This window comes from Mytilus galloprovincialis, chromosome 2 (genome assembly GCF_965363235.1).
Source record: "Mytilus galloprovincialis chromosome 2, xbMytGall1.hap1.1, whole genome shotgun sequence".
Classification (NCBI taxonomy): Eukaryota; Metazoa; Mollusca; class Bivalvia; order Mytilida; family Mytilidae; genus Mytilus; species Mytilus galloprovincialis.
Window position 1 is genome coordinate 98,392,862 of NC_134839.1, and position 13,314 is coordinate 98,406,175.

The 13,314-nt window shown below is 32.6% G+C and overlaps 1 protein-coding gene across 1 annotated transcript in view; it reads right to left on the reverse strand.

The window, feature by feature from the left end:
• LOC143065048 (uncharacterized) overlaps positions 1 to 13,314 on the reverse strand; it is a 101,179-nt gene that overhangs the window by 30,312 nt on the left and 57,553 nt on the right. Inside the window, exons 22-25 of the mRNA XM_076238353.1 lie at positions 10,895 to 12,085; positions 4,344 to 4,462; positions 2,231 to 2,625; positions 9 to 361 (exon numbers count right to left, since the gene is read on the reverse strand). Coding sequence (XP_076094468.1) covers positions 9 to 361; positions 2,231 to 2,625; positions 4,344 to 4,462; positions 10,895 to 12,085 — 2,058 coding nt within the window. The remainder of the gene's footprint in view (positions 1 to 8; positions 362 to 2,230; positions 2,626 to 4,343; positions 4,463 to 10,894; positions 12,086 to 13,314) is intronic.

The following is a 13,314-nucleotide window of genomic DNA, read 5'->3' on the forward strand; positions in this document are numbered from 1 at the left end:
AAACATACCTGAAGCTTGTCATCCCATGATTTATTTTTAATTAGTTTTCCCAAAAGTTTGGATAAAAAGAAATCTGCAGCTTTTTGTCGTTTTCCACGATCAGTCTTGGTGGGATAATAATCAATCAGTATTCCTGTAAGAAGATCTTCTCCTAAGCCTTTCCAGCTGAACGGTTTGTCTCCAAAAACGTTATCTATAATCACTTTTGTTAACTCCCCAGCAATAGTTGCTGCATGTTTTTCTATGATAATTCCAGCTACTTCCCCAAGCAATTTACCACCAAAAAAACCGGCGATTTTACCACCTATTACACCACGAGGTACAACACTTACCATCCCTCCGACGAAGGCACCTGCAGCGCCTACAATACCAATAGAATAAATCAAAGTACCTCCATTTCAAACTATGCAAACTGTTAGCACATCTAAAAATAATTACTGGTTTAAGAAAAGTTAATGTAGAATGCCTATCAGTATTTGTCGTGTTTGCATAAATTCTGGTATGCAAAATATAAGAAAAGAAGAAGTTCTAAATTTTGATATATACTAAATTAACTATATGAACGTTACATTGAAATATACTGTATTGTTTTGTTCGTATTTCGAATAAAAAGCTTTTTGACCAATGTTTTTTTTAAATTTCACATTTTGTAAAAGAAAAAGCGCCAATCTTATGAATCAGAACAATACTTAAAACAAGAGAAGCGCTTTGCAATAAATATATTTATATAACAAATTTAGTCAGTGGTTAAGGAAAATGAAAATAGCACTATTCAAGATCACCAGCATAAGGAACACTCAACCCTAAAATTTTGAAAGCCGAGAATAATTCAAGTTATAAATGATTGAATACTGGTACTTATAAGATACATTGCCAAAGGGAATTACAAAAAAGAATAACCAAATGAATATTAGTGCAAAGGACAAGGTACGATAAGGCCTGTTTTTGGCCCCCTATTTTTTTCATTTTTTAAATTCTGTTATTGAAAGCTACTGTTTATGTTAGAATATTTCCTAATGCTTTAAGTTTGTTAGGATGAACTTCAAAACCGTTAATTTTAGCAACTGGGTGGGGTTAGGGGGTAAACTTGCTGTTATTATTCAAATATTGTAATTATTATTCACTTTTAAGGTGTTTTGTACAACAAATTGTTAGTTTTTAAGTGCCTGCGCCAACGTGACCCAGGAATGTTTTAATTTCAATGTCATAAGTACTGTTTTTGCTGAGGAAATCGACGTTATTTTCTCTGGGTCACGTAGGCGCACCCTATTAAAGTTTAAGAACCAATGACCAAAAATCGTAATTTTTCCTTCTTTTGACGTTTTTGGTGCCCTTTTACCCCCATCATCGCAGCCATTTTCTAAAATTAATAGTTTAAACTTTAAACCTTAGGGAATATTGTAACGTGTAGTTTTCCATTACAGAATTTGAGAAAAATGAGAAAATAGGGGGGCCAAAAACGGGCCTTATCGTACCTTGTTCTTTGTCAAAGGAAGTTGATACCTTGGTTTCTGAATTATGTATAAATGTATCAGCGGAAGAAAGGCAAGTTATAAATCTTTTTAATATCGATGATATTGATAATACCATTTACAAGCTGTAGTAGACAACAGCATCGACCCAGTGCAAAACAAGAAATGTGTCCCCAGTACACGAATGCCCCACTCGCACTATCATTTTCTATGTTCAATGGACCGTGAAATTGGGGTAAACACTCTAATTTGGCATTAAAATTTGAAAGATCATATCATAGGGAACATGTGTACAAAGTTTGAAGTCGATTGGACTTCAACTTCATCAAAAACTACCTCGACCAAAAACTTTAACCTGACATGGGACAGACGGACGAACAGACAGACGGACGAACAGACAGACAGACGGACGAACGGACGCACAGACCAGAAAACATAATGCCCCTACTACTATCGTAGATGGGGCATAAAAAGTGAAAAAAATATATATATAAATTAGTTGCACCGATGCGCTTTTCTGTTATTATACTGATCGGTAACTCTTATCACTAAACATTAAAGGGAGTATGTAAAACTACATATATAGTTGGCGAGCTATATGACCAATATATACATAAGTTCGGATGGAAGGACAAGCGAATAAATGAAAGATTGTATGAAGGTAAGTACGAACGGACGCGTGTTAATATAAAAAATATACAGGCTTATTTTCAAGTACATATGTACATTGTTATAAGCATGCATGATCATAATGTTACCTCCTAGTGAGCTCTCTTGATTTGTCAGATAGTTATATCCAAGATAAAAGGCCAAATTCACCGCTCCTTTGAATACGAAGGGGACTAGGAAAGCAACGTTTCCTTTTGGATCTAGAAAATGAACAGGATTATTGTATGCATAAGCATAGAAATTTTTCATTTTTCCGTCTAGCGCAAATTGATCCATGCTTAAAAATCGTCCATGTTCAGAATCATAACATCTTGTTCTCATAAGATACAGTTCTTTGATTTGCTTCATGTTCATAACACCCCACTGACCAATATATGTAAATGGATTGTGTAGCTGTTCAATATCTGACGTAATATTTCCAAACGGATCATATCTGTATGAATTCAAAATGTAGCCGTTTTCATCTAACATGCCTACAACTGATCTGAAATTAAAATAGAGTTAAAAAAGATTAAAAGAGGGACGAAAGATACCAGAGGGAGAGTCAAACTTATCGATAGAAAATAAACTGACAACGCCATGGCTAAAAATAAAAAGAGAAACAGACAAATACTAGAACAGAAGACAGAAGAAGAAAGACTAAGCAACACGAACCCCACCATAAACATGGGGTGATCTCAGGTGCTCCGGAAGGGTAAGCAGATCCTGCTCCACCCGTTGTGTTGCTTATGTTATTACAAATCATGTAAATAGTCTAATTCGGTATGTCACATTCGTAAAATAGTCACTACCTTCAGCACAATAAAAGTGCTTAAACATGCGCCGACAAATTTTTGGTGTTTTGATTTTCTCTTATATTGTTTTTTTTTTTTTGTAAATTTAATGATCGAGATTTAATATCGCGGTATCATAGATACCAAAATATACAATGTATATAGGAATCATTAAAATGTATACAGAAATTCGTATACTTTTTTAATGGAGTATTTATATTGATGATTAATTTACTAACAGTATGTATTAAGTAATGAATTCATCCCGTTTATAAAATTTAAATTGTCTGCATGACATTTTGCACGCTTTTATCAATAAAATTATCTGTGTAAAATGAGGATGTTAAATATTTTTAAACTGCTTTAAAGGGGCACTAGCTACGAGATATATATGATCTTTTTTGTTCAATCATCAATGAAAGTGAAATAATATAATCGATTTTAGCAGCCAATATATTTCAATTTTGTCAAAGCTAAGTATCATCAATGATGAATTATTGACTTGCAAGTTGTACTGAACTTTAATCTATTGACCCTAAATCATATAGGCTTATTTCCCTCCCCCGTAGCTCTCATTTGTATTAGTTTCAATCCAATCCAGACAGAGGAGCTCATAATGTTGCTTTTTTTTAACAGTGACATTGACCTTTAACTTTATGACCAACCCAATATAAAGGTTACTTGTCCTGTGAAGGATACATTCTTATCAAGCAAGAACAAATAAAATTGAGACAAAAAAACTACTTTTTCTATTTTAATGATATATTTGTTAGGTAGCAGCGATCTTGGTCTTATCCCTTGAGATCTCCAAATAATAGACTGATTCCCATCCTCAATATCTTTCATATGCATTCATTCTAACTAAGTAATAGAAATTTGAATTGCCATACGCACAAGATACCATGTTTCCTATATTTAAGTGGCAGCGATCGTGATGCTAAGCCAATAAACCCAAAAGAATAGGATGACCCCGACTCAATATCAACCTTGCAGCATGCTTATAAATCATGTTCCAATCAAGCAAGGGAAATTCATATTACCATTTTTGGATTTCTTTTTCTATTTTTAAGTATAAGCGATCTTGTTCTTCAGCCTATATACTAGGTTGATTTCTATTTTTTCATTTTATTTCGACTTTAAGTAATGACCCAAATCCTTGTCCCAAAATTCAACAGGCTTTAACCAATTCCATTATATTCCTTCGGTATAAGTTTAATTACAATTAAGAAATGAATATTGAAGTTTAACCGAAACAATTTGTGTCTGAAACACGAATAGAAAGACAAGCGGTAAAGCAAATACTATATGCTGCCAAAGTTTTTACGAGGAGCATAAAAGCCAGACAATATATGTATAACATACAATTGGTGTTGTAACCATAATGAAACGGGACTTTTTTTGTTGTTAAAAGCGAAATAAAAAAACCTACCCCATTGGATCAAATTGGTAATAGTAATATCCATTTTTATTCTTCATAGCAATCAATCCTAATTGATCACTGCCATGGAAATATAGTTGGGTATCTGTAGATTCGCCATGGTGAGTTATCTGTTAGTCCAATCGAGTGTTATGAAAGAAAAGTTGACATATTTAAAACAAAAAAAAAGTATAATCGATTTATCTTATGTTTATCCAGTAAAAAAAAGAATGATATACCTTGTTATGATGCCTATCAGTTAGTTGAAACACGTATAATAACGGAAAAAAAACATCCATACATTTCACCTAATTTGATTTTCAAAGCAGGTCAATTCTTTTATAACCTGTATTTTTGTATAGTTGAAATAAATGACAAGTGTTTTTGTTTAATTCATTTAGAATAAAAATCGGTGACCATTTTGAAACATCTGTCCTCATTTTTGCAAATGTATAACTATTCTATGTACTAGTCTATGTAGAATATTCATCATAGATGTCTTATTTCAAATGTCATATTAGTCCGTTTATTTTCAATGTTATTATCAGAAATGTTTCTGTGATTTTCATTTTCGAACGAAAAAAGCACATGTTATTCGGCTATACTTTTTGGACCTTTTGGATTATAGCTCTTCATCTTTTATATAAGCTTTGGATTTCAAACATTTTGGCCACGATCATCACTGAAGAGACATGTATTGTCGAAATGCGCATCTGGTGCAAGAAAATTGGTACCGTTAATTTTATTATAGTAAGTTTCAACAAGAGAAGTACTGAGACATGCAATCGTAAACATCTGCATTATCAGATGGTCGTTGCATTAAGTTACGGTTAGTCGAAAATGGGAGACAACTCTAGGGATAAGTTTTTCTTTTCCAATTTTCGTGCAGTAAAGGGTTCATTTGAGCCAAACCGTTTGCCTCATACACACTATTCGTGAGTGCTTTGATATTGAAACACAAATTGATACATAAAATCATACCAATTTTCGTAGAATAGTCACCCAAAAATTCGAGCATGATGGTCGTAACTTTTTAGTATGCGATGGTCGTAATGTCAACTATAGTATTTTTGATGATGGTCATAGCCGACACAAGATGGTGGTAATTTTTGAAAGATGGTCGTAACTCGAGTATTTAGACGAACTTTTATCAAAGTATTTTAAAAGAACTGTGCACATAACCATGTTGATAAACTCGGGTGTCATATATGGTTTACTACGAACAATATTATTTGTAACTCTAATAATGGTATGCAGAAAATTAGTTAATGAATCATAAAACATTCACAGTTCTGATATATTCCAAACGCCCATCATTTAGGATTAACAGTGAAAATGATCAACTCGCAGTAGCAAAATTGTCTGTTAGGGTTGAGTATAAGGCTTTTCTACCTCAGGAATAGACTGCCTTAGCTGTATTTGGCAAAACTTTTAGGAATTTTTGGTCCTCAATGCTCTTCAACTTCGTACTTTAACATTGGCTTTTTTAACATTTTTTTTATTCGAGCGCCACTGATGAGTCTTTTGTAGACGAAACGCGTGTCTTGCGTAAATATAAAATTTCAATCCTGGTATCTATGATGAGCTTATTAGTATATTTTTTTATATTGTACGTTAATACATTCAATTGTTCAATACACGTGTATTCCCTCATATTTGTTTTTAGAATATTTGTTTTTATTTACGACTTTTAATTATATGCATTCATGTCGGCAGATGAAATTTATGAACGTACAATTTTGAACAATCATCTTTTATTCAACTATTGCAGTTCTTATACCATTGGCCTTCAAATATTCAGCTTTTTGGTCGTTCTTGATGAAGGTAAATCCAAAAATGATCTTCTCAGTCCTGCTGTTTTTAACGTGTTGTTTTTTTTTTATCGATTGCATGACGATCATATATTGCAGTATATCATTGATATTAGTTATAAGTATTGGTACGGAATGAAAACTGAATCCATGGTGTCGCAACGAACATTGTGTTAACCTCGAAAGTAGGAATATTGTTGATATATATTTTACACTGCTACATGCGCTGAATTTAAGAGTAAGATATTAGTAGCTTGAAGCCAGGATAATATAACAAGGTATAACTTAATCATCGTACTGCGGCAACTTTCACGTACATATAGGTTGAAAATAATGTTTATGTTGTATGTTTATATATATTATATAAATGTGTTCTGTTTTAAGACCAGCACGCTGAGTTGAATCATCATGAAAGTTCTATCTTTTAATATTATCCTGGCTACAAGCTTCTCATACATGTATTTGATTTCTTTCTTAAGTTCAGTTACTGTATGTATAGCTGATAGCAGTGTAGAACAGATATCAACAATCTCATACGTCGAAGCTACCACAAAGTTCATTACGACCCCATGGATTCAGCATTCCAACCCATGTCAAGCAATCCTCGCTCAAAGCTCCTGTAGACCTCCTACGGCACCCATCAGTAGTTAACGATTTGATGTCATTTAACAAATCAATTTATGACCTATATGTACTGTACGTGTCGCTTAGAACACGGCTATGACATTGTACAGGGAATAATTGTGCACCCCTATAAGCAACTTGACTTTACCAAATGACAATACGACTTCTAAAAATCCAGACTAAAATAAGGCGTATGTTCTTTAATACCGGTACGGACCCGCGATGTCGCGAGTATGGTCTAGTCTTGATATATAGACCTCCGTAAACCTATCAATATTTTTAGCTTATTGATTCCTAACTAATGCTCTTTCGACTCAATGTAACAATTTTAGATTGTAGATTTTTTTTTATTTCACCCTCAAATAGTTTTAAAAAGTTTATTTTTTCAATAGATGCAAAATCTTAAAAAAAACCAACCAGAATACTGTGATTTCATGTGATGTTTAATTTGTTAAACACGCCTTTTTAAAAAAAAATAATATCTTTTATTTTGTAGTTAAAAATGATTTGATACATTTCGTGCTTTTTTATTCCTTACTATATTTTATTTTTATATTTTAAGTAACAGTGACTGTTCATTTCATTTTGTATTGTTTCGTTCGATTCGTTCCACTTTTTTTCCGTTTCGCACTTTACAGGTACTTTCTTTACCCCTTTTAGTTTTTATTATTTGGGGAAATTTCAAAAACAGTAAACAAAAAAAATGAAAACTTTTTAAAATTTTGAATTGATATCAAAGTGTTAAACGGACCGAAATTGCTTTATTTTTTGTTGTATGTAAAATCAAAAACTTCCCAAATATATCATACTTTATTTATATAATAAAAGACATGTTTAAAACTCTTCACGTGCCTTATTCGGTCCTATTTAATGAAGAGTTACGACCATCACAGTTTACATTACGACCATCCTCAACATTTTTGTTGTTTTAGTTACGACCATCATGTTCGAATTTTGAATGACTATTTTACGAAAATGGGAATGATTTTATATATCAAATTGTGTTTCAATATCAATGTACTGACGAATAGTATGCAAGAGACAAGCAGTTTGGCTCAAATACACATTTTACTGCACGAAAATCGGAAAAGAAAAACTGACCTCCAGAATTGTCTCTCATTTTATGGCTAACCGTAACTTTACGTTACGACCATCTGCCTACCACTAGTGATTATGTGTTGGCTTTTAAAAATTATATTACATAGTTGCGTATCCAATGCCACATATGGGGACATAAATCAGTATCATGGAGTGATTACCAAAACAAGAGATAGATATAAAGAGGCCATTCAAAATTTAAGTCGAGATACACCAAGAACGCAATGGCAAAAAACATACAACCACAAGACTAAAAAAATATCCAAACACATAGTGCACATTTGCAAACAAAATTCTTTTTGTATCTTTTTTTTTTATTTTGCTGTTTTCTAAAAAAAGAATATTGTAATGTTTGTATCTCTAGGTTTTGATACGATGACTTATGTGTGAAAATATGTCTATGATTGTTATATAAATTAGGTCCAAAGTTAAATTTTATAGTCTTATTACATGCAGTTAATCGCTAAACTTTGTCCATTCAACCGTCTAAATGACAATTCCGAACCCGGAAGCATAGGAAAACCAACGGTCTAATCTATATAAAAACGAGAAACGAGAAACACTTATGAACCACATAAACAGACGACAACCATTGAACATTTGATTCCTGACTTAGGACAGGTGCAAACAATTGCAGCGGGATTAAACGTTTTAATGGCACCAAACAATAGTATAACATCACAACATAGAAAGATACACTATAAAATATCAATCGGAAGGCTTAATTCAACCAAAAGACGAAGTGACACAAATTAACACACAATGAACGAATGCATTTGATCTGTGTTACAATGCAAATGCATAGTTATAAAAATAAGGGATGAATAACTAAGATAAAAGTATAAAACCGTTGTGAAAGGTCAAACAATTTTAAAAACATCAACTTTAGAAAAAAATAACGTCATATTATACACAGGTAAATGAAAATAATTTTGTTGTTAAGTATACTTCTTCTGTGTGTATATTTTCCGTTTAGGAATATCACGATATTTCTTGTATATAAATAAAATTAATCTAAAACTTGGTAATATGGGGTGAATATGAACAATAAAACTATACAATTGGTGCTCGATAAAACTTAGTGTTCTTCATATGCAGGTGCCAGAACAGTATTTAAGGAGAAATGAAGTAATTTTGATGTTTATAGAAAATTTGTAGTAATTCCAACCAATCAAAGCTGGTATATAGACAAGATCCGTGTTAACATTAAATAACAAAAAAAAAAGCATTACAAATAGTATCAACAGGTCAAATTAACGATAGTTAAGTACGATTTGAGAGTACTCGCAGTTACTGACAGCTAGTTAAAAGCCAAACCAATAAATAATTTTAAAAAAAATCATGCATCAGAGACTAAAGTCAATTAAAACACTTTCCATTGATTTAGTATTTTAACGTCATGGACAGTCAAAGAAGACATGACTTGTGCAATGCCAAAAATAAATATTTCGACAGGCAGTAGGATAGTTAGGAGTTTACCTCTATATAGATAAAAATGAACGTATGTGTGTGTCTCTTAACATCCCGTTTCAAAAGAAAATACAAATTTAGTTGTTTTAATTTGCTGATGGCAACATCGATATTAGTGCCAATGTAAACTTTATTCAAAGTTCTAATTGCAACATTGGTAAGATAAAGAAAGGCAACAGTAGTATACCGCTGTTCAAAACTCGTAAATCGATGGACAAAAAACAAAATCGGGGTAACAAACTAAAACTGAGGGAAAAACATTAAATATTAGAGGGAAACAACGACACAACATTAAAATGTAACACACACAGAAACGGACTAAGCATTAGACAAAATCCTATGAGAATAACAAATATAACATCAAAATCAAATACATAAATTTGAGATAGAAAAGTACCGTGACACGTCTTATAGTAATGTGAATTCACACTCAAATATAAGAGAAAACAATCGACACAACGGAAACACAACGTTAAAATGTAACACACACAGAAACGAACTATAATATAACAATGGCCATATTCCTGACTTGGTACAGGACATTTTTAAAGAAAAAAATGGTGGGTTGAACCTGATTGTTGTGGCATGCCAAACCTCGTGCTTTAATGGAAATGTTAAATATAACATTATAATGACAACATAAAATTGCAGGACTACAATACAAATAAATAGGAGAACATATTAGACAAAGAAACACATGAATAATAGCTAACAAAAGGCATCAGGTTTAAAATTCAATACGACAGAAGCGCGCCTCGTCCATACAAGACCCACCAGTGACGCCCAGATATAAAAGTTCGAAAGTCAAAACAAGTACAAAGTTGAACAGCACTGATAACCCTTACCAATAAGTTTTTTTTAAATTATACGGATCATAAAGTGATTTCCGCGCTTTTAATACAATATTACCGTAAAATTTAGAACGTGAAATACCATTTTTAATAAGTTTTCTAGCCAACATTTAGTAATCAACCTTTGTATCTATGAAAGAATTTAGTAAAAGTTTTAAATAATTTATTATATCGAAATCACTGACTTAATAATTTACCACTGATGCATTGATAACGTACGTTAAAAAATATATGACATCACTACACATACGGACATACCAAACGAGTTAGAATATATAAACAACGTATGATGGAGCCAAAGGAACATCGCCGTCTAAAAAAGGAATAATTAACAATAGGGAATGAAAAATCGTCTCTTTCGTCGTAAATTTTAGTATGGAGTTTCCCTTTAGAAATTGAAATGTCTCAATCTAGAAAAGGAAAACAACTGCTGTTTATGTTAGATTTAAATAAAGTAAGTTCTTTTGAGTAAATTTCGGTAGTATATTTAGAGAACTCTTGATTATTCAACAAAAAATATCATCAATATAACGGTAGGAATGGTTTAATGTATCAACCAAATGTAACAATGACGTGTCTAAACTGAGTCTGGTCATAAACTGAGATTCATAGCAATACAGGAATACATCTCTGCTATCTAAGTGGCAAAGTTAGTGCCCATGGGAATACCTACTACTTGTCGATACACTTTATATAGGGTATACATTACCTCTGCTAAAATATCTTGTCCAAATCGCCCAAATGAATCAACCACATATTCTGTACGTTCATTTTCACAACTTTTTCGTACAAGATTCTTGAGACCGTCATACTCCAGCGTGCATTCGTTATCTGGTGTTCTGAATTGAACTAACTGATTTTCAACATTAAATATAAAATCTTCTTTTGTTGGTCTATCTTTTGAGATTAAATTACCATTTTCATCGTGTTTGAACGTCTGATCGTTTCCATATTTTGTATATTGATTTAATGAGTTAACAGTATATTCTTTACTAACATCATTAATAGTAACAACTTTTCGATTTTTACGTTTATCATACTGTAATGTTTTCACAGTGCCATCTGGATGTTTGACGTACGTTAATTGCCCAGATGGATCATATCGAAATTTCCAGTTGCCATCCATTGTTTTCAGCGATATTCTTCTCTGTCGTAGGTCGTATAAATACTCAAATTTTGTGCTTAGATTTCCATTTGGTAGGTAGTTATATACACCTTTTAGCAGGTCCGTACCCACAAAGTAGGTGTACACAGTTTCAGCACCGTTACCTAATATCTTTTTCTTCAATTGCATCTTTTCGTTATATTCAACCTTCAACAAACTTGTGTTGTCGTAAGCATTGATTACCCGTGTAAGCAAATTTCTTGAATTGTATTCATAATTTACATCATACCCCTCTAAAGACAATTTCATACTGGATTTCTGAAAATTTTCGTTAAGACTATAGTTTACATATATATCTTTTTCAAAGTATTGAAACTTGACATACTCTGGTAAACCATTAGAATTATAGCCAATGGAAGTTGTTCCTATTTCCTTTCTTGCCTCCTTCAACCTATGCTGTTCATCGTAAGAAAATGAATAAACGCGATCGTTTCCAAAGTCTTTTACAAGAACATTTCCATTATCATCTATTTCAGATCTAATGTTTTGCCCAGATCTACTTTTAAAAATTCGTTCATTTTTTTCATAAGCATATTCTTCTGTAGTTTTATCTGGGTACAAGACAGTCCTTATCTTGCCGTCAGGATTGTATGACACTGAATACGCATTATTGTCGCTATCCTTCACAACTGTAACACGCCCGTTATCATTGTACGATATAGTCAAAAAATCCCCGTTAGCATCTTCGCATAATACTGAGTTCGTCAGTTCATCATATATGTTTTTAGAAACTATCTGTAAAGAGTGCGAACAAAATACATTGTTTAATTAGTTATAAATGTAAAAAAAAACATCAACCTTTAAGGAAATATGAATAATAAGTTAATTAAGAATGACTTTAAAGGTAGAACAATAAAAAGATTTTATACCTCCAATTCCCCAGTTTAAAATTGCTGCAACTTTTGGTATAATGCTTGAAAATTAATAAAAGTGGTATTTATGGATAGCTAACAGATTACTCTTCAAAGTAATACAATGTTATTATTATACAACAATTATGTAATCAATTATAATGTTTACTGTGTCTTCCAAATTTTACAAGAAATTTCCTCTTTCGATTGGAATTAGCTTCTCCATGGATACCACGAAAGGGTTGTTTTATTATATGTTGTTCCTAGAGACATTATCTACAAAAGCATGTCTCAGATTTATGATAGAATGTATTGATCAAATTTATCTACTTTTAGTTGTGGTAAGGATGTTTACACTAATTACAGATTTATGAAAGAATAGAATACGATAGTGATAATTTGAGACACTCTTTTGAAGCTCCTGTTGTGTTGATTAAGATTTCGTTATAATTTTGTGTACAGTTATGGAGGGACGAAAGATACCAGAGGGACAGTCAAACTCATAAATCGAAAATAAACTGACAACGCCATGGTTGAAAATGTAAAAGACAAACAGACAAATAATAGCACACATGACACAACATATCAAACTGAAGAAAAAGCAACACGAACCCCAACAAAAACTGGGGGTGATCTCAGGTGCTCTGGAAGAGTAAGCAGAACCTGCTCCACATGTGGCACCCGTCGACCCGTCGTGTTGTTCATGCTATAACAAATTCGGTAAATAGTCTAATTCGGTAGGTCACATTCATGAAAGGGAAGGGGATTGTAGTTAAGACGTAAGGAATATATCCGATGACATCTGTGAAACGGTTATTCATCAACGGCCAACCAACTCGTGATGGCGTCCGAAAAAAATACGAAGGGATGATTTCAACATCACCATTTGAAACTCTTGGTTTAATAGCTTCCGTGTGAGCAGCAACCCTCTATCAAGAAAATCATGATAGGAAATGCAAGCACGGGAATATCGTATCAATTAGGGAGATATATACACGTGTGCAGGTGCTGCTTGAATGTTGCTACTAAGAAATGTAAAGTACATAATTGGAAAGCTGAAATCATCTCTTTTGTCGTAAAGTTTTGTTTTCAACCGACCCTCATTGTCAACTT